The following is a 22,381-nucleotide window of genomic DNA, read 5'->3' as shown; positions in this document are numbered from 1 at the left end:
CAACTAAGTTTAAATTTTCTTTCTGTCTCAAAAATTTTCGATCATGTATGTGGAATCTCCTTCTCATTTAAACGTTGCTCTGTGCAGGATCTTCGGTCCGAGAAGCAGATTGGGCAAGGCCATAGGAAGGGAGATCTCTACTACATGAACTATCTAAACCTCCCTCTAAACTCTTTTTGTAATTATGTCCAAGATAAAGATATTGAAACTTGGCATAAACGACTTGGGCATCCAAGCTTCTTAAATATGTATCTTCTTCTCTTTGGAGAAACATTTTACAATGAAAAAATTTTAGTTTGCAAAGATTGTATTTTTTGAAAGATGAAATCTATTCCCTTACCAAATAGAACATTTGTCTCTAAGAGACCTTTTAAATTAGTGCATTTGGATGTTTGGGGACCTTCTCCCGTCATATCAAAAGGAGGATATTCATATTATGTTACCTTTATTAATGATTTCACTAGATATGTATGGATATACTTTCTTAATTTCAAATCCGATGTCTTCTCCTTCTTTAAAAAATTTCATATGATTGTCAAAAATCAATTTCAAATAAACATCTCTATTCTTAGATCCGATTCGGGTGGTGAATACTTATCAAATGAATTTTAAAATTATTTAGAACTAAACGGAATTTATTACCAAAAATCATGTCCTAGAACTCCCCAACAAAATGCAATAGCTGAAAGAAAACAATAGACATATTTTAAAAACCACTAGGACACTACTTATTTCTAAAGACATTCCAAAAAGCTTTTGGGCCGAGGTCGCTCTAACATCAACTTATTTGATAAATAAAATGGTCTCAGCATCTTTACAAAACATATTCTTTTATGAAAAATTATTTGAAAGAACACCTGACTTCAATCGGTTATGGATCTTTGATTATAAATGTTTTGTGCTTTTCCACAAAACAGATAAATTGTCTCCAAAAGCCATTAAATGTGTATTCATGGGTTATGGAGAGAACCAAAAAGAATATAGATTTTTTTATCCTAAGAATAACCAACTATATGTTTCTAAAGATATAACATTTTTGAAAAATAAAAATGGTTTTGAGAAAACCAAAGAAAACAATAAAGTTGATTATACATTTTTATTTGACCTCTTGCCACAAGAAGAGTTGAATTTTTGTGATGATTCTTTGGATGACATAGGGGATAATCCTTTAAATATCAATGAAAATGGTGATGATAATGTGCATGAAGAATCACCTATAAATAATGATATTATTGATAAACCTATGCAAACTTATACCCGGTGTGAACAAAAGAATCTTTTAAATCATGGTTTTAAAACTCGCCGAGTCAACTCGGTGACTCGGCTGACTCGGCTCGGCTCGGCCCTCCAACGAGTCAACTCGGCAAGCTAAACTCGTTCTGCGAAAACTCGGCCTTGACTCGGCCTTGACTCAGGCTGACTCGGGTTGACTCGGGCGAGTTTTGGGCACTTTTTTCTTTTTCCATTTTTCAAAGGCTATGGGCATTTTTTTCATATGTAAGTGTTCATTTTTCAAAGAACAAATAGCATAATAACAATAGGCTTACCAACTTAATATAAAATCACAAAATTAGTAAAAGTCAATCAAATTTCACATGTCCATCATTCATTCCTTTTGGTAGCTCCAGGTAAGGAATCAAACCCAGTACCCCTCAATGAACATAGAGTGAGTGAATCCACTAATCCAGCTAACATAATTGATCCCTCATGCAACCATCTCTGAGACATACACAATAGTTGGCAGTCAGCCTGTTCAAAACCAACAGCATAAAATGCCCACATTTATCATTATAATATATATACATTACAACATTCTCATTATCCAAAGCTTATATGCATTTATGTGCAGATATATAAGGCATGGTCCAATCAACTCTACATCAGAAACACACTTACAAATATCAAGATAAAGTTCAATGTTCCCAAAATTTTGCAAGGATTTTCTGAGGCCCTGCAACACAACAGCTATGTCCATATATTCAGGATGTAAACCATGATCGAGCATGGCTATTAAAGTACTTGAAGCTAGTAATTAAGTCATTCTTTATATATTGTCTTGAAAGACTTGCTCCTGCTTGTGTAGTTTCTTTAGTAAATGTGATATTTGAATTAAGAGCAGTTTTACTTGATGTTATTTTACTTATTAATCAATTAAACTAGTAATTAAGTCATTCTACAAACCTTTATATGTTTAAATGACAATTTATATATTGTCTTTGTTTTAAAATCAAAAGTTAACAAAACCCGGTCCGAGTCACCGAGTTGACCCGCCGAGTCACGAGTCAATAAAGAACGAGTCGAGTTCCGAGTCACGGGTTTTAAAACCTTGTTTTAAATGCTTTAAAACAATATTCTCAAAATCCATCATTAGAGGAAACCTCCCTTAGGAGATCCAATCGTATCTCCAACCCACCAAATAGATTTGTATCTTATGACACATTAACACCAAAATATAGGTCATATCTAATTGCATTGTATTCCTATCATGAACCATCACATTATAATGAGGCCAAAAAAAATTCCTTAATGGGTTGAAGCTATGAATATAGAACTTAATGCTCTTGAAAAAGCTAAAACATGGAAAATAACTTCATTACCCATAGGAAAGAAATCTATAGGATGTAGATGGGTTTTTAAGGTTAAAACCAAGAGTAATGAGTCTCTTAAATGATACAAAGTTAGGTTAGTGGTCAAAGGGTACTCTCAAGAGTATGGTATTGACTATGAAGAAACATTCACCCCGATAGCTAGAATGACGAGTGTTAGAACCCTCATCGTCATTTCATCTATTAAAAAATGGCTCATCTATCAACTAGATGTGGAAAATGCTTTTCTAAATGGTGAATTAAATGAAGAGGTTTTCATGGATCCTTCGTCGGGATTTTGTATTGAAAAAGGTAAAATCCTAACTTAAAAAAGCTTTATATGGTCTAAAACACGCTCCAAAAGCTTGGCATAATAAATTTAGTAATGTAATGAATCAATTAGGTTTTCATTCTTGTTATACTGACACTGTTTTTTTTGTTAAAAGTATAGGTTCTATGGTTGTTATTCTTCTACTTTATGTAGATGATATGATTATCACTGGAAGTGACAAACAAGGATTCGGTAATATCAAAAATATTTTAAAAGAAAACTTTGATATGTCTGATTTAGGTTTCTTAAGATACTTCTTAGGTATTGAAGTTGCGTACTCTTACAGAGGGTACATTCTTTCTCAAATGAAACTTGTTGTTGACATCTATACTAAGTCTAGTATTTCAGATGATAAGAAGATAGAAACCCCAAAAGTAATTAATGCAAAATTGAGACTGAAAGATGGGACTCTACTCGAAGATCCCACTCCTTAACGCCAACTTATTGAGTCACTCACATACTTATCCATCACTCGACCAGCTATGTCACACGGACTCGACTAGGTGGTCGATGCACCCGCGTTGACATGCCCCAACACGGGTGCAGACACAGGTGCGGCTTCGGTCAACGCACCTGGGCCGAGTCTATCCACTTTATAGACTCGGTCAACGCACCTGGGAGAGGGGAGGCAGGAGGTCGGCGACCTCCTGTCGGTGTCTCCGACGAGCCGGGAGACGAGGAGGGGGGGGGGGGGTGTCAGGATTTACCAGAGGGGAGTGAGGCCGCCGACGAACAGAAGAGGACGAGGGAAGGAGAAGAAGAAGATGACAAAGGAAGAAGAAGACATGGAGAGGGGGAGAGGTCACCTGAGAAGGTTGCGGCGACGTGGCTCCGACGATTGTTGCCGACGAGGAGAATCCGTGGAAGAGGAAGGAGGAGATACTAGTCGGGGCTGCCTGGGGGTTATCGGGTGTGTCTGCCGAACACAGGGAAGAAGAGGGTGACAGAGGGGGTATGAGCAAGGGAGGAGAAAGGGAGGGCTCCGGCAAAGCTGCCAGAGCGGGGGTGGTGGTGGTCGGACAGGAGAGGAGAGAGGGCAGGCGGCAGAGGTGGGGAGGGTTTTCTCGAATGAGAAAACCCTAACCGCCTTCTGTTGCTTTATAAAAGCACAGAGGGAACGGTAACTTGGTCTGGATCCGGGTCGGGTCCGGATCTGAGTCGGGTCCGGACCCGACCAGGGTCCAATCATTTTTTTCTATATAACCGAGTCCCCGTGTCCAAAATTTTTGAAATTGCGCCGCACCCACACCCATGTGACATAGTCGACCAGATATAGCTTATGCAGTTCACTCCGTCAGTCAGTTTCAGCATGCTCCTACTACTGTGCACATGAGTGTTGTCTTGAGAATTCTCAGATACATCAATAATACTATAACCAAGGGGGTTTTTCTATCCTCATCTTCATTTGATTTACATGCCTATATTGATGCTGATTGGGGTGGAAATCCCAATGATAGAGTTTGAACTACTAGTTTTTGTATATTTTTAGGTGACTCTATGGTTTCATGGAGATGCAAGAAGCAGCATAAAGTATCACTATCCTCAACTAAAGCTGAATATTGTACAATGGCTACTACAACTATGGAGTTTATGCGGCTTCGAAGTCTTTTCAGTGATATGGGAATAATCATCTCCACTCCTTCAAAAATGTGTTGTGATAATAAGAGTGCAATTTACATCGCAAGTAACTACACCTTCCATGAGCGAACTAAACATATCAAGATGGATTGTCATTATGAACGTGATGAATATCTGAGAGGAACTATTGCATTGTTGTAAGTCACATCAGAGTACCAGTTGGCGGATTTCTTCAGCAAAGCTCTTCCTACTCGCTTTATTTGTCTCCTTAGCAAACTTTCGGTTATTTTCCTATAAGTTTGAGGGGGAGTGTTAAAATATATATATTTGTATATATATACTCATATATATATATACATATACATATATATAATCCATTTTGTTCTAGTTTGCCCGATAGTGGCATTTTTGTCTTTTCACATGTACTCATAGTTGTTTTCTAGAAACAACTATTTTCTTAGTATAGTTTTTTTATTTCTTTTTATTGTATTTTTTACCTTTTTATTTTCTTTTTGTTAATACCATTTGAGGGGGCCACTCATGGAGTCGTTGGGGCCCAACAGCCATAAATATGACCGTTGGGAGTTCCCCAATGACTCTATGAGGGGAGCTCCCAATGGTCTCCCTTCCTCTCCTTATTGTGTACTCTTCATGTATTTTACAAGCCTCCTTCAATAATATTTGTTCTTTACTTGTTGGCATTGCCTTTTGAGGCTTTTTATATTGTCCCATCGTGGACTTCTTGCTTATGTGCTTATTGTGCCTTTGTATTTGTCCACTATTGGACTTGGTTGATGCTTTTGCATCTTAAGATTGTAATTCCGCATACTTCATTACAGTTTGTCCCACCACCTCTCTCTCTTTTGATTTGATGAAGGTGAAGCAGAGGAAGAAGGGTAGAAGTCTCTCTCTTCTTCTTCTTCTTCTTCTTCTTCTTCTTCTTCTTCTTCTTCTTCTTCTTCTTCTTCTTCGCTCTTTCTTTTTTTGAGGGTTTTACGAAACAACAAAAAAAGGGAGAGAATTTTTGGGTTTCGGGTTGGGTCTAGGTTGGACTGTTAAAATGTATTGTGTATATGACATTTGCATTTTGTGTGTGTATATATATACATATAGTTCAAGTTGTGTATGTAAACTGAAATACCCATTAGGGGTATTTCAGTCTTTTCATGTTGTAATAGATGTCAGTCCAATAGGGACTGACAAGTTTCTATTTTTACTTTTTTTTTATTTTTCTTTTTATGTGCTGATATAACAGGGATGTTGGGAGCTGGTCCAACTAGTTGTTGGACCAACCCCAACGGCTAGAAATCTAGCCATTGGGGTTGGCCCAAAAGCTAGCTCCTTAAGCATGGGAGTGCCTATATAAAGGCACTCCCTCTATTGTATTTGGTATGCTTGTTTCCAAGCATTGTTGAATAAAATCCCTTATTATTTTTTATATATTCTTGCACTCTTTTGAGAGATTGTGTTGACCCTTAGAAGCTCTTTATATTTGGCCCATTACAGGCTTTTGTACTTGTAAGTGTGCACCTTTCTAGCCACTTTTGTGGCATTGTATTTGTGCACTTGTTGTTTCATTACATGGTATCAAAGCTTTTGGTACTCTTGAGCAAAAGCTTGAAGAGGAGATTCTTAGGATTGATGAAGCATTGGTTTGTTGCCTCGGGAAGCATGTCATCAAACTTCTTCAACAATTTTTCTTTTCTTCTCTTCTTCTTTCTTCTCTCTTCTCGTTCTTGTCTTTACTTTTTCCTCCGTTATGGCCGATAAAGAAATTGTAACGATTGTTCCCGTCAAATTTGATGGGAACAACTACAACATGTGGACCACGGCGGTAAAGAGAATCCTCATGAGTAAAGACTTATGGCATTTTGTTGATGGATCCGCATTGAAACCACAACCAATTCTCATAAAATTAGTTGTTGGAGCCGATGACGAATCAAAGGAAGAAAGCCTTAAAGGATTGAAAATAAAAAGGCTATGATTAATTAAAAAAACCTATTAAAGAGTGGAAAGTAGGTCATGCCAAGGTTATTTCCCTCTTTATGGGTAGTATGCGTGAGGAACCTTGCTCCGACATCCTTGAATTTAAAAGGGCCAATGAGGCTTAGGAATATGTTAAACAAACATATACCCAAAAAGATGTGGCATACAAATGGGATCTCAAAGACAAGGTACATAATTGCAAACAAGGTGATAAGACCATGAGAGAATACTATAGTACCCTCAAGAGGCTTTGGGATCAATTGGCTAAACTTGAGCCTATATGGGAAACATCAAAGGATGCTTAAGAATGGAAGAAATACAAGCAAAAGGAACAATTGTTCTAATTTTTTACAAGACTTAGACCCGAATTTGAACAAGTTTAGGTCAATATTATTCATAGAAAAAATCCTCTTTCCCTACATGAAGTCTTGGCTCAAGTATACATGGAGGAGACAAGACTAAAATCTATGTCCGAAACCAAGGAGACAAAGGATAATGTGTTGGTCGTTTAAAGACCGGGTGCCAACACAAATGCCTATAAACCACCCCATTTTTTAAAGATTTACAATGGAAAGCCTAGAAATGATGACAACAAAAAAAGAACTATATTGACTTGTCATAACTGTGGAGAACTGGGCCATATTAGTCCATTTTACCTTAAGTTCAAAGGAAGAGAAGACAAAAAGGTGACATCCATGGGAGCATCTCACGAAGAAAGAAGTGAAACCAATGAAGAGTCTAAATCTATTGGAACCATGTTCTCTCAAATCATGGAGACCCTTCATCCACTAATCAAAAATGTTTCTCTTTCCGGTGCCACAGTCTCTACATCATCGCCTCCCGGTAAGGTTTCATGGCTTTTGGATTCTGGAGCCTCATTTCATATGACTTCACACTCTTTACTTTCTGAATATTGCACTAATTCAACACCAAGAAATGTTTTTACCGCCGATGGATCCTCTCTTAGCATAAAAATCAATAGAAATTTTGAAAACTCTTTGAAATTCTTTATTCCAAAAGTTAGACTTGTCCCAAAATTGAATTTAAATCTTTTGTCCGTTTCACAAATTACCAATCATGGGTATAGTGTCTCATTCTCATCCAAAAAGTGTTTTGTGCAGGATCTTTAGTCCGAAAAGTAGATTGGGGAAGACTATAGAGGAGACCTTAAATACATGGATCATCTTATTCTTCCAAAAAGAAATTTTTGTTATAATGTTCAAAATATGTCACATATGTGCGGGTGCGGGTGCGGGTACGGGTGCGACGATGCGGCACTTTAAAAAAACTTGGGTGTGGGGGTGCGGGGAGGGTATATATATAATTTTTAACAGTTTTAAGTTAACACTACGTGTATGTGTGTGCATTTATGTATTTATATATATATATATATATATATAATATAGATAAAAATAGACTTGATTAGGGTTAACTGAATTTACTTTGGGATAGAAATAGACCTCAGTGTGGTTGACTTCACCTAACACAAAGGAAGCTATATTCAAGTGTCGCACCCTCCTGGGTGCAGGTGCGACGCGGGTGCGGTGCCCTGTTAGAAGAATCCGTGTGACATAGTTTAAAATGTAAATTTAGTTTTATGACATCAAAAATTGAGACATCCTAGTTTGTCAAAATTGTCTCATATACCACATTTAAGCAAATTTTGGAATGAAAAATTTTATTGTGAGGATTATATTATTGGCAAAATGAAGGTTCTCTCCTTTCCAAAAAGAACCTTCTTTTCTTCTAAACCATTTGAATTAGAGCATTCGGATGTACTAAAGGTGGCTTTTCTTATTATGTAATATTTTTTTATGACTATATAAGATACTCATGGATATACTTTCTTAGGAACAAAAATGAGGTTTTTGAGAACTTTAAAAAATATCATAACTTTATCAAAAATCAATTTGAAACCAAAATTTCTATCTTCTACTTCGACTCTGGGGAGAATTTATGTCAAATGAATTCAAAACTTATTTTGAAAATAATGTAATTGTTCATCAAAGATCATGTTCCTATACTCAACAAAACGAATTAGATGAGTAAAAACATAAGCGTATAATTGAAACTACTAGAACTCTTAATTACAAAAGATGTTCAAAAACATTTTTGGACTGAAGCATGTTTGACTTCTGTATATCTCATTAATCGACTTCCATCTAAGTTTCAAAACATTTCTTCTTATGAAAAACTTTTTAAAATTTCTCCTGATTATCTTAGATTAAGACCTTTTTTATGCAAGTGCTTTGTTCTCAATGACAAAAATGATCAATTCTCTCCCAAAGCCATACCATGTGCTTTCTTTGGATATGGAGAAACTCAGAAAGGGTTTAGATGTTTTGATTTAAAAAATAACAAACTATATATCTAGGAATGTTCGGTTTCTAAAAAATGAAAGTTTTTTCAAAATGTATCTGAGAAAGACTGAGTATTCTTTTTTGCTTGAATTATTGCCTCAAAGTAAGGGTTATTATTTATATGAGAATGATAGAGACAAAGAGCCTCAACTAAATCAAGATGGTGAAAACATTGAAACTGGAGGACCTGGTATAATTCAATATAGAAGACGTGACAATGATAGTCAACCAAATGCCTTATAAAGGTACTCTACCTTAGAAAATCAACAAACTGAAACAATCAGAAGATCATATAGGACTTCTAGACCCCATGATAGATTTGTTTCATATGAATCATTTTTTCCTAAATATAGTGCTTGTCTAGCTAGAATTTTGGCCTATTTTGAACCTAGCACATATAAACAAGCAAAAGAATATCCCGAATGGGTGAAAGCCATGAATAAAAAATTAGGAGCACCCGAAAAATCCATGACTTGAAAAGTCTCGAATTTGCCTAAGGGTAAGAAACTATAGGTTGTAGATGGGTGAATAAAGTCAAAACTAAGAGTGATGGAACCCTAGAAAGAAACAAGGTCAAGTTAATTGCCAAAGGGTATGCACAAGAATACAGGATAGACTACGATGATACATTTGCCCTAGTAGCTAAGATGACTTCAGTTAAGACCCTAATTGTTGTTGTTGCTATTAAAGGTTAGCCTATATACCAAATGAATGCAAAAAATGCCTTTTTAAATGGAGATCTAAAAGAAGTTTATATGAATTCACCTCCTAGATATGAAATCCCCCCTGGTGAAGTACTTTGATTGAGAAAAGATCTTTATAGTTTGAAACAGGCACCCAAAGCTTAGTATGATTACTTTAGTTTTGTTCTGCTAAAGTTTGATTTTAAATCTTGTTATATTGATACTGCTATGTTTATTAAGAAATTTGATGCAAGAATCATCATACTTCTCTTTTATGTTGATGATATGAGTATTATAGGTGCCAACAAGCAGGGGATAAAGTATATTAAATGTATCCTTAAAAAATATTTTGAAATGATTGATCTTAGATTTCTTAGATTTTTTCTTGAAATTAAGGTTGTTTATTCTCCTAGGGGATACTTGCTTTCTCAAACCAAGTTTGCTAATGATATTATTGACAGGTCAGACATTACTGATGAAAAAAGGGTGGACACACCTGAAGTTATTAATGTCAAGATGAAGATTGACAATGGGACACCTATGTATGATCCTAATCCATATTGCCAAATGATTGGCGCCCTGACTTACTTAACTATTACTAGGTCTGATATTGCGCATGCAATTCATACTGCTAGTCAATTTCAACATTCTTCCACCACAGTTCACATGAGTGTTGTGATGAGAATTGATAGATATTTACTCTATCTCTAGAGGTCTTTTGTTATCCTCCTCTTGCTCTTTTAAGTTGATTGCTTATTCTGATTCAGATTGGGAAAGAGATCCAAATGATGCTCTTTTAAGTTGATTGCTTATTCTGATTCAGATTGGGAAAGAGATCCAAATGATCGATACTCAACTACTGGCTTTTGTGTTTTTATAGGTAACTCTCTGGTGTGGTAGAAGTGCAAAAAGCAATTGAAAGTATCTTTATCATCTACTAAAGTCGAATATCGTGCAATGGCTACAACCACATCAGAGATCGTTTGGTTGCGAAGATTACTTGAGGACATGAGCGTTCATCTTGAGACACCCTCCGGACTATGTTGTGATAATAAGAGTGCAATATACACAGCTGGCAACCATATTATGTGTGAAGAATTTTTTAGGCACACCATCACTCTAGCTTATGTTACCTCCGAGTATCAACTAGCAGACTTCTTCACCAAGGTGCTTCCATCACCTCGATTTTATTTCCTTTTTAACAAACTTTCGGTAATCACACCATAAGTTTGAGGGGGTGTTAAAATGTATTGTGTATATGACATTTGCATTTGCATTTGTGTGTATATATATAGTTCAGGTTGTGTATGTAAACTGAAATACCCATCAGAGGTATTTCAATTATTTCAGGTTGCAATAGATGTCAGTCTAATAGGGACTGACGAGTTTCTGTTTTACTTTTTTTTTTATGTGCTGATGTAACAAGGATGTTGGAAACTGGTCCAACAAGCTATTGGACCAGCCCCAACGGCTAGAAATCTAGTCGTCAGCCCCTTAAGCATAGGAGTGCCTATATAAAGCCACTAACTCTATTGTATTTGGTATGCTTGTTTCCAAGCATTGTTGAATAAAAGTCATTATTATTTTTTATATGTTCTTGCTCTCTTTTGAGAGATTGTGTGTTGACCCTTAGAGGCTCTTTGTATTTGGCCCATTAGAGGCTTTTGTACTTGTGAGTGTGCACCTTTGTAGCCACTTTTGTAGTATTGTATGTGTACTTGTTTCATTATATGGACCCGACCCAATCTAGGCCCAACATGCACCCGTGCCACACCCGGAACCCGTCCCCATGTCGAGACGGGTACGTGGGCCATTTAGTCGTGTCTATGTGACATAGAATAGCAGTAAAGAGCATATATATGGTAGCTTCAATATTATTTCACTGACACATCTGCTTCAAAGTAGTCTGTATAATATGAAATGGGTGAGGCTAGTTTGAAAAATTGCCAACTAAACAAGCTATTTCACCATAAGAAAAAATTGTTAACGCATTCATTTAAAAAGCTCCACATGACATACAACATATGTGTACTCATATATGCACAAGAAAAAATATGCATGTGTAAAACAAACACATAATGGGCACACAGTAAAAACAAATCAATACATGTGCATGTGCAGAAAGTCAAAGGTGTACAAGCGTTCATGCATGCACCAATGCACACAGCAGCAGAGAAGCAAAATAGAAGCATTGTGGTTTGTGCTAACTAATAATCAATTTATGATCCAAATTTTAAAAATTTATCATCAACGTGGGAAGCAAATGAAATCAATTTCATGAGGGGAAAGGAAAACCTCGGATTGTAGTTCAATACAATCAGCAAAATCAGCTGAAGCAAGTTCTTCTGCATTTTTTGGTCGAAGTCTCACTGATACTCTTACTCTCCCCGGAGCTGTGGCATATCACATACTAAAGTCAGGCTCATTATAAAATGTATGCACCAATCTAATGTATATTGGCAAAGGAAACAATTAAAAACATACATATTTTAAATCATTCGTTATGCTTTTGATGCTGGGATGCATCATATGAGAAACTGTTTCCAAGTCGGACTTCAAAAGAAATATGCAATCATGTTAATTACCAAAACTTGTCGAAAACATGCAACCAGACAATGGAACACATCAGAATGTATCCAGTTATTAACAAGTAGATCATGAACTACAAAGGAGCAAAACCATAAATAGTACCAGTAAGAATTAAATATTCTTGGTAACATATAAAGTGTCATTCAGACACAAGCCGCAGGTTCAGCACACTGCCAGGCACATATAATTCAAATTGCACATACATAAACACACGATATTTGGTTTTGATTGGAAATAATCAAGAGAAATGAAAAACAAATAAGTCAAACACTTTGTAATAGCTATATGCAATAAAAGTAGTGAATATGACCACTTAGACTTGCAACTCTTATGCCTAAAAAATTTATAAATTTAACTGATGCTTGATTTATGAGGATTAATTCTATACAGGATGGCTTTTGGAAGCCCTAATCATGGAGGTAAGCAACTTTTCATTCACATGTGACCATTGTTATGCATGATACCTGTCTCCATCAATGGTGATTGACACTGATGGAGTTGGTACACCCTGAGAAGGTGTCACTCCAACATTGCTGGAACCTTGCTGGTATAGCCTTCCATGCAGATAACCTTGCTACCATTGAATTGACTTTAGACAGTTTGACCAAACAAATGCAATCTTTTAGTCTGGGACCATTTCAATGTCAGACTGGCTGCAAAGTAGTAGGGCAGCACCAACCATTGCAATGTCAGGATGGCACTAGAAAATACTAGAGTATGTGTCGCACTCAAATGACAAACTATTTTTAACGAAATATGCAGAAAAACAAAACAAGCACTTCAAAGGGCTTACAATAACATAAACACAAAGTGCGCATACACAAGTCCACCAAAGGACAATAAAAGGTGCCAACATAAGCAATACAAACAGCCATTAAGGGCAATACCATGCATTAAGGCACAAAAGCAAGAATAAAAATAAATAATATTTTATTCATAATATACTCACAAAAGGAGTTAGAATGCTTTAGAAGAACATTAGTATTACAAAGGGGAAATCCCCCATTTATAAGCACAAAAGAGAAGATATGGGAGGCAGTCCAGTGCCTCCAATTGGGAGCAGTCTAACAGCTAGTTGGACTGCCCCAACAGTCCTTTGACTGATAACAAAAATAAAAATAAACAGAAAATAAAAAAATAAAAAGACATTGCAGTCTCTACTGGATTGCGCCTATTACATCAAAGGAAATGATTGAAATACCCCTGATGGGTATTTCAGTTTACACACAAAAAGAATATATATATTATACAATATCTTAACAATAAGGTCAATACATTTTAGCACTCCCCCTCAAACTTAAGGTGCCATATACCGAAAGTTTGAAAATACAAAAAGAAACAAATGGAAGGATCCAAGTCTTCAATGATAATCTCCACCAAAAAGCCTGCATTGGCTATCTCCATCTTCATAATGCATCCAAAATAGAATTTCTTTCTCAACCCATAGGATCTTTAAGAACCTACAGAGAGAGAACAAAACAAAGGTTCCAACTACACGAGAAGATATCCCAACCAAATAGTTATGAAGTTTCAAAACAAATATATATTTTGAACAAGAATAGCACTCAAGTAGAATTTTTCAAACAAAGTAGCAACAATTTTAGAAACATTAGACAATCATTAAGAAAGATAAGAGGAGCATATTTCAAAAAGAAATCTTTATGAAATCAAATTTAGACAATCATAAACCCAAAATCAACATATTTTTCAAGAAAACAAAAATATTAGAGAATTTAATCACTGAAATAAATTATCAAGAAGAGATAAACAATCATGAATAAATAATATCCCAAAGGTTTTAGAAAAGCACTCCATATGAAATAACAAGTCATCAATTATACTAAGCAAACATGACAACATGTATATAAAATATAACAATTCAAAAAGAGTCCTCAAGAAAAGAGGAGTTAATTAAATTTATGCACACAACAATGTGAACAAGAGAATCAATATGAAACATATATATATCAAACATGTGCAACCAAGGCATATCATGATGTAAAACACGCAAGACAACCATCATAGAACAAATCTAAATATCCTCAACATACACAACATGCAATTAAAGCATATTCAATGCACATAACAATGCATAAAAATATGTCAATGAATAAACATTTCCCATACAAGGGCAAACAAGTAGAAAAACTTTAAAAATTTTATGGAGAGATTTAAGAAATCTCACATAACAAAATGAATGATATTTGCAAATCTCAACACCAATTTGCTCACCACAAACAATCACCTCACTAGACCTCAAAATTCAAGTGTATCATCTACTAGAACAAAAGTACAATACAAATGTCAGTCATTACCAAACCAGTGACCATGCACCAACAAACGGGTAATGAAAACTGACTACAGCAGCTACAACTACAAGAGGTGCACATACCTCGTCTCACAAATGATTGTAAAACTGCAAATCACACCAATGGGTGCACATTCAGCACATTGAAAAATAACATCTCTTGTCTACATAAAATGACACTTAAATAAGAAGCATAAGAGGAGGAAACTCACGGGGTAAAAAGAGCTTGTAATGAAAATCAAACTAATGACATCAAGAAAACAAAAGAAAAGATTTATAAATTAAGGCAGGGATTTAAATTTTACAAACTTTTGAAACACCATGGTTTCAAAAACAGATAGCCATCACAGATAAACATAATTATAAGCATTTATCATAATAACAATGGCCAAAAATACAAATGAGTGATACAACACAGAATCAGAGATCAAACAACCGTCAGTCGGAGTCAAACTATAAGCCAACAATCTAAACTGACAAAAAATCGAGGTGCACATAACTCACCCCAACAAACATCATTGGTTCAACAAAAGCAACATGGATCCAAAGGCCAATCAACTATCAATCAGATCCAAGACAAGTGTCAACACGACACTCATAAACTTTGATAATTACATACTGATAAGATGACTTGAGGTGCACACATAACTCACCTCAACGGCTAACTCTGACCCAACAACAATAAGGCCAAAAAGAAATGATGCATCATATAAAATTCAGTGATGGACAAAACAAATGCCATAAGAAGGCAATATGAGCTTACATAAATCAATTTTCAAATAAGAGTTCATATATAAGAACCGATTTGAAAAAACAATGTTTCAAATCAAATCCAATAAAGGTAGATGAAAACTTAGAATGAATATAGTGTAATCAAATGCACAACAAGATATCAATTGATGCAATCATATGCATGCCATGGTCAATATAAGCAAGCTATATAGAGATCACATCAACCAATAAAGGTAGATGGAATATAGTGTAATCATATGCAAACAAGATGTCAATTGATAATTTTTCATAAACCTTGTGTAAGCAAAGGCAATCAAGATCACATTAATAACAATGAGCATGGCCAATATAAGCAAGCTATATAGAGAAATAACTCAATCTAGATTAAAAACCAAGAGTCATTACGAGACAACAATGGCATATAACATTAAAAAGGGCCAAGACACATATAGAGATTCTCAAAGAACCATATAGAAAACCAAGAGCATACATGAGTACAACTAATTATGGATACTCACAAAGAGATCAAAATTCTTGTATATGCAATAATCTAATAACTTTAAAGCCACATATCCTAGACAAAAGCTATGAAGAATCACATAAGATATACATAACAACACCATGATTTCAATAAGATACTAACATACCCAAAATATTCTTTGAATTACCATGCTCACGCAAAAGCCAATAAAACAATAGGTCACTTAAAAAAAAGAATTTAAGAAAAAAACTCTAATTTTAATTAATTTGAGAACACGTATAATTTTTCAACACAAAATATCAAACAACAATTTTGAAATGGCACATAAAACATGCATAGATATATGTCCACGACACATAAATAATGTATATGATATGCCGATAGAGCAATCTCATGAGAGCATACAAAACATTCATGGTATGACTAATGAACTTAAAATTATGATAATTCAAAATATAAAACATACAAGAATTTAAAAATTCTTAAGGAGCACATCTCAATGAAAGCGCCACATAGAATTCAAAGAACATGTTTTAACACGTGCATAAAGTCACCAATAATCATAATGGTGTTAAGAAACCCAAAATAAATATATATACTTTGAATGAACATGTACACGAGAGCATAAAATTATATATTTTTATATTAAAAATAATAATAACATGGAGAACTTACCATAAGGAGCTCAAGAATAGACTACTTGTGAGTTAATGTCAAAAAAGAAACACAAGAGCCATTAAAATAATATTTCATTAAAAGACATTTCACAAAACTCTAATTTTAATTGATTTAAAAAAACACATTTTACATACCCAAGAAATAACCATAATTTTTTAAACAAATTTTGAAAAATATATCATAAATATCTTTTAAATATTAAATGAGAGATACATACCAAAAAATGAGAGCCTCGAGTCCAAGACATATATCAATCCAAATTTTTCTTTCGAAGCACGAACTCGAACAAGATACTAAGATCAAGAATCCCTCGTTGTGATACCATGTAATGAAATATGCGGAAAAACAAAACAAGAGCCTCAAAGGGTTTACAATAACATGAACACAAAGTGCACATACACAAGTCCAACAAGGGTCAATACAAGGTGTCAAATAGGCAATGCAAACAACCATTAAGGGCAATATCATGCATTAAGGCATAAAAGCAAGAATAAATATAAATAACGTTTTATTCATAATATACTCACAGAAGGAGTTAGAATGCTTTAGAAGAGCATTAGCATTACAAAGGAGAATTTCCCTATTTATAAGCACAAAAGAGAGAGGATATGGGAGGCAGTCCAGCTGGCTGTTGGACTGCCTCCAACGGTCATATTTATGACTGTTGGGAGCAGTACAACAGCTAGTTGGACTGCCCCAACAGTCCTTTGACCGATAACAAAAATAAAAATAAACAAAAAAATAAAAAGATAATGCAGTCCCTACTGGACTGTGCCTATTACACCAAAGGAAATGACTGAAATACCCCTGATAGGTATTTCAGTTTACATACAAAAAGAATATGTATTTACATATTTATATATATATATAGAACTATATATATATATATTATAATATCTTAACAATAGGGTCAATACATTTCAACACTATTTACCTACGTATGTACATATATAATCCATGCAGACTGCTGTGCAAACCAGCAAAAAAAAAATGAAAAATGAGTCATTAGCAGTGATTAAACCACCTGCAAAGACAGACTTTAGAAGCATGGTTTGACTGTCGCTAAAGACCAATTTTTTTAGTTTTTATTTGTTTAACTTGGTAAATGCAGAGTTCACACACACACACACACACACACACACACACACACACACACACACATATGCATGTGCCTACATATATATGTATCATAATCACATATATAGGTCTTGGCTATATCTTGGCAAGAACAATCCCAATATATTATAGATTCTGTGATAAATATCAAGAAAAATTCAGCACTTAAATATCTAAAAATTATAAAAAATAGAAGACAAATAAGAAAAGACGGGTTTAGCAATTATCTTTCTCCAAAATGTAAATAAAAGAAATGAAAGTTTTTAAACATAAAAAGTATAAATAAAGAAGAAAATCATGTTTAAAATACAGAAAGAAATAAACCAAAAAGTGAAAAAACATATATATCATGATAATATTTTGATATTATCACACTAATATCATGTTACCTATATCATTGTTTTTTATCATATCACAATATTTTCAAATAACAGAGATATATGATAATGATACACATGCATGCACACATATGTATCTTCATTTATTAGGTTTAACTTTTTTTTTTGCAGCCATATCATGAGGCTTGTACATCCATATGGAATTGGCTTTCATAGCTTTATGTGGATCTTAACTTTTCTTATTGGGAAGTAAAACTTTTACTAAGAAATAGCAAGCGGTAATGAGATGTTGCCAGAAATTCAAGATAAAAAGACAGAACAGAAAATATAGAGAAAATAACAATGTAAAAGTGATGATATGTGAGTTACATTCCCTAGTTTACAGTGACAGATCCATCTAATATGCTCAACTACGCAATATCCTTTAGCATATAGAAGAATTTGAGTTTGGATTTTCCATGTAAAGCCCTTGCTTTCACCTTTTCCCCACTAAAGCTCTTCTCTTTCCATTCGTGTTAGATACACACCCTTCCTATATACGATTTATGAGGTGGCATTCGTATGGGTTTGGGACTTCTTTGTATTTCGGGTCCATTTTCTTGTATTGCTGTTCTACTTGCATTCGATTTGGATTTTATAGTTTGCTCTGTTTATATCCTTTGAATTTCGGGTTGGGTTCATGCTTGTAGTATGGATCTTGAATCCAACACATTGTGGGAGGGATACTTAGGGTGTAAGCCTCATCCAAGCCTATATACAAGGGCTCCACTTGTATTTTTGAATATCTTGGAAACACTACACCTTCAGCTCTTCGCTTGAGAATGACTTTGGAAGGATCCTCCCCTCTAAATGAGGAATTAGCTCTTAGACTTTAGACTTTTAGCGTTTAGGACAATAAACTCCATTTTTAACTCTTCATCATATATAATATCACCTTTCCTAAGCATCCTACATGTCCCTATCCATCTAGCTAGATGCTCCCCCCTAGTTCTCCCTCTCACCTTTCAATTTCCACCAAAACCATCCAATTTCCCTCCATTTCCTCTGCCTAAAACCCTAGATCATAACAGTTCATGCCAAACATACCACCAAGCAAGGAAAATCCACCATCTCCATTTAATTTTCCACTTTTTTACCTTTCTTCCTAACCCATGGCACTAGCAAAACTCATCTTAAAGGCTTTATTTCCCAACAAACGAATGACCAGCCAGACCAAGCCCAATGCAAAAGGCTGATAAAGACATTGCAAGTCCAAAAGAGGTGTCAGGTTGTTTCCCCGCCATTATAAGACATAATGCACCAGCTGACCAAGCTGAACTGCCTTGAGTCATGACCTTATCCAACGAAATCAACCATGCAAAAGAGACTGTGCTCAGGTTGGGATGGGTCCCCAAATTATTTTCTTTCGGAAAAAGGAATGTGAAGGCAAAAAGAGATGGGTAGCATGCTTTGACCGCAAACATTCCATTCTTGGTGCATCTTCAGCCAATAGAGTCCTCCAAAGTATTTAGTTCAAGATTGGCCAGAACCTTGTATAGAGCTAACCATTCTTCTATCTCTTTTAGTGTGTGATTTCTGCAGAATTGAATATCACATGCACCTCTTCTCAGCCAATATGCAGCCACTGTATAGCCTTTTTTTGGTGGCAATGTTATGTAGATTAATCCGGATTTCAAATTACCATCACTTGCCCCAGAATCTAACCAGAACCAAGTGCTATTTCCATTTCCAAACTTAAGGATGCTTGCTCTTTAAAATCTGATAGCACTTTACACCACCCCTTCCATATATCCCGGTATCTATCCCCTAATGGCTTCCAATCGTGGTTAAAAGGAAGACCCTCACTTTATATTTTTCCTTCATCAAACAAGCCTACCAGCTAGAATCGAGTGAGAGTTTCCACCACCATATATTCAAAAGTGCCTTATTTAATTTGCCAAGACTCCTAATACCGAGTCCTCCTTGATCCATAGGAAGGGAATCGGCATGCCAATCTGCCAAATGCAGCTTATTTCTCACTCATACCGTTCCAAAGAAACACAGTGAAGGTCCTTACTAACCTTTTCTCCATCTTCCTTGGGAGTTCAAAAATAGTTAATAGGTACAGCAGAATGTTGTTAAGCACATGTCTGATTAGAGAAGTTCTGCCCAGTAATGAAAGGTATCTTGTTGTCCACATTTGTAACTTGTTCACTCTATCCACTACTCTGAACTTGTCTTTTCCAAGTAAAGTCGATACCTCACACAATGAGCATAGCTCCATGATCTGAAAGAGTTCTAGACATCATGAAATCGAACAATAATATCATTTGGGATGAAGAATGCTGAAACTTCTTCAAATAAGAGGGGTGATATGTTGTTGTTCGACTAATTAAATTTGTCTCCTCCTAGCAGAACCTCCACAAGTTGGCAACGATCCACAAAGCTTACCATCTTATAAGTCCAGACTGGATTATTGCCTTACAAACTCAAAACGACAATTAAAGTAGCTACCTATGCACCATGGCCAAGTGTTGCTTCAACATCCAATCAACTCAACCCAGAAATCTCCTCTGGGTGGTTGCCATGATTGGTAGTCCAAAATGAGGATTGGGTCTAGGTGAAGGCAAGGACACCTCTACTATCTTGATTCTTTGGACCTAGGGCCCCAACTTCCTACTGGCCATGAGTGTATGGCAACAATTTTGAAACTCCCAATACTGTGGCATCAACGACTCGGCCATGTCTCTATTTAAGCCTACAAAGGTCGGATTGGCTATGGTGTACCGTGTTTTATAGTGATGCTCCTAAATTTTTATGGACTGAGGTTATGTACACCATAATTTTCTTAATTAACAGACTTGCTTCAGATGTTTTCAATGGAAATCCACTTTTGAGCAACGGCATCCCCCATGCGCCAGAGGGATTCGATTATGGGCCTCATATTGACACAGAACCCTGCTGACCACATGGGTAACAACCGTGGTACTTGTACTAGAACATGAAGGTTTAAAGTCTTTAGGTATGGCAGTTCCTAAAAATTGGTACCAAGTATAAACTTTCATAAAGATATCTATGAACTAAAATAGTTAAATATGCATGTTTGATCAATCATTATTGCTCGGAAAGAAAAGGAGAAGAAAGCATGAGTCGAAGGTGTTTTAGAGGAAAGAATAACAGAAGGGGAGGAGGCAAAAAACCTTCATCGTCGTCAGTGGAGGCAGTCCTGGCAAGGTTCCGCTTGGCGGGAGAAGGCGAAGGCTTTCTTCGTGCGGCGGAGTGAGGGCCGTTGGACTTGGCCTGCTTCTCGGAGCGGGACATGCTCGACGATCTGGCCGCCATATCCAATGATGGCCTTCTGTTTGCGAGGAGGAAGAGGATGGGAAAGGGAAGGAACGTCGCCTTGGTCGTCGTCGTCGTCATCTACAAGGTCACCGGCTGCTGCAGATGGAACGTGGGCATGAAGGCCGGCACGTCGCGGAATGTGGGCATGAAGGCCGGCACGTCGCGGGGGAATTTAAAAAACAAAAGCCGCCCGAGTAAACCGGGCCCGACGACTATCCGATTTGGCTGCGTTCTCTCTCTCTCTCTCTCTCTCTCTCTCTCTCTATATATATATATATATATATATATATATATATATAGAGAGAGAGAGAGAGAGAGAGAGTAACCTGCAACAATTAACGGTTGTCACGACCACCCTAATTGTTGTTTACACTTAAAAATATCTTTTTTTATATTTTTTAAAATAGTACATCTTTTTTATATTTTTTAAAATAGTACATTGCTTGTGCATTCTTGAGTAGTTATTATGTGCAGTATGTTTACAAGATGTTTCCAATCAATTTCAATATTACATTTAATTATTCATTAAATTATCATATATATATATATACATATGAGTGTTTGTATTGATTCATGCAATTTAATCTTTAAAAATATTATATATTTATATATAAAGCATGTATATAATATCACTATCTTGAATCAACAATTCAGTGGTTAATTGATCATATATGTGTGAATCATGTTTGTGGATAACTAATCTAAAGATAGATTTACATTCATTAAATTGTCATATATATATATATATATATATATGTGTGTGTGTGTGTACATGTGAAGCATATTTGTAAGATAATTAGTTTGATTCTTTAGATTTATTGATTAATTTGAATGTGAATTTGAATGAGTTTGAATTTTGAATTAATTTTACATTATAAATTGAATGTGCAAGATAACTCATTTGTAAGATAATTTGAAGTTTGAGTTGGAATTGAAATATGAGTTTGGAGTTGAAATTGAAATTGAAATTTACAAAAAAAATATTTAGATTACTAACTTTGTAGTTTGAAGAGTTTTTTGTTGAATTTGGGTTTTATATTTTAGACTTTTAATTAATTTAAGTTTGAATTTGATTTTCAAATAAATTTTAATCTTTGAACAATATTTGAATTGTGAGTTTATATTTGAATTATAATTATGAGATTTGATCATAATTTAAATGATGAATATAAACTAAAAATCATTTTTAAATTTGATTTTGGGTTGTGAGTTTAGATTTTCATATAAAACTTGAATTTAAATTTGTATTTTAATTTAGAATTTTAATTTTAAAATTGAGTTTGAATTTCAAG

The 22,381-nt window shown here is 35.2% G+C and overlaps 1 protein-coding gene across 2 annotated transcripts in view; it reads right to left on the bottom strand.

Annotated features, from left to right (window-relative positions):
• Positions 1-21,192, bottom strand: part of LOC149813448 (kinesin-like protein KIN-UC) — a 114,032-nt gene extending 92,840 nt beyond the window's left edge. For both annotated transcript variants that reach the window (XM_089992333.1, XM_089992334.1), the window contains exons 1-2: positions 20,945-21,192; positions 11,819-11,916 (exon numbers count right to left, since the gene is read on the bottom strand). In XM_089992333.1, coding sequence (XP_089848459.1) covers positions 11,819-11,916; positions 20,945-21,167 — 321 coding nt within the window. In that variant the 5' untranslated portion in view covers positions 21,168-21,192. The remainder of the gene's footprint in view (positions 1-11,818; positions 11,917-20,944) is intronic.
• Between the last annotated feature and the right edge of the window lie 1,189 nt (positions 21,193-22,381).

The sequence above is a fragment of the Nuphar pumila genome, chromosome 16 (genome assembly GCF_984573655.1).
Source record: "Nuphar pumila chromosome 16, dmNupPumi1.hap1.1, whole genome shotgun sequence".
Taxonomy (NCBI): Eukaryota; Viridiplantae; Streptophyta; class Magnoliopsida; order Nymphaeales; family Nymphaeaceae; genus Nuphar; species Nuphar pumila.
Note: the sequence above shows the minus strand (reverse complement) of the source record. Positions and strands in the feature narration are given on the sequence as shown.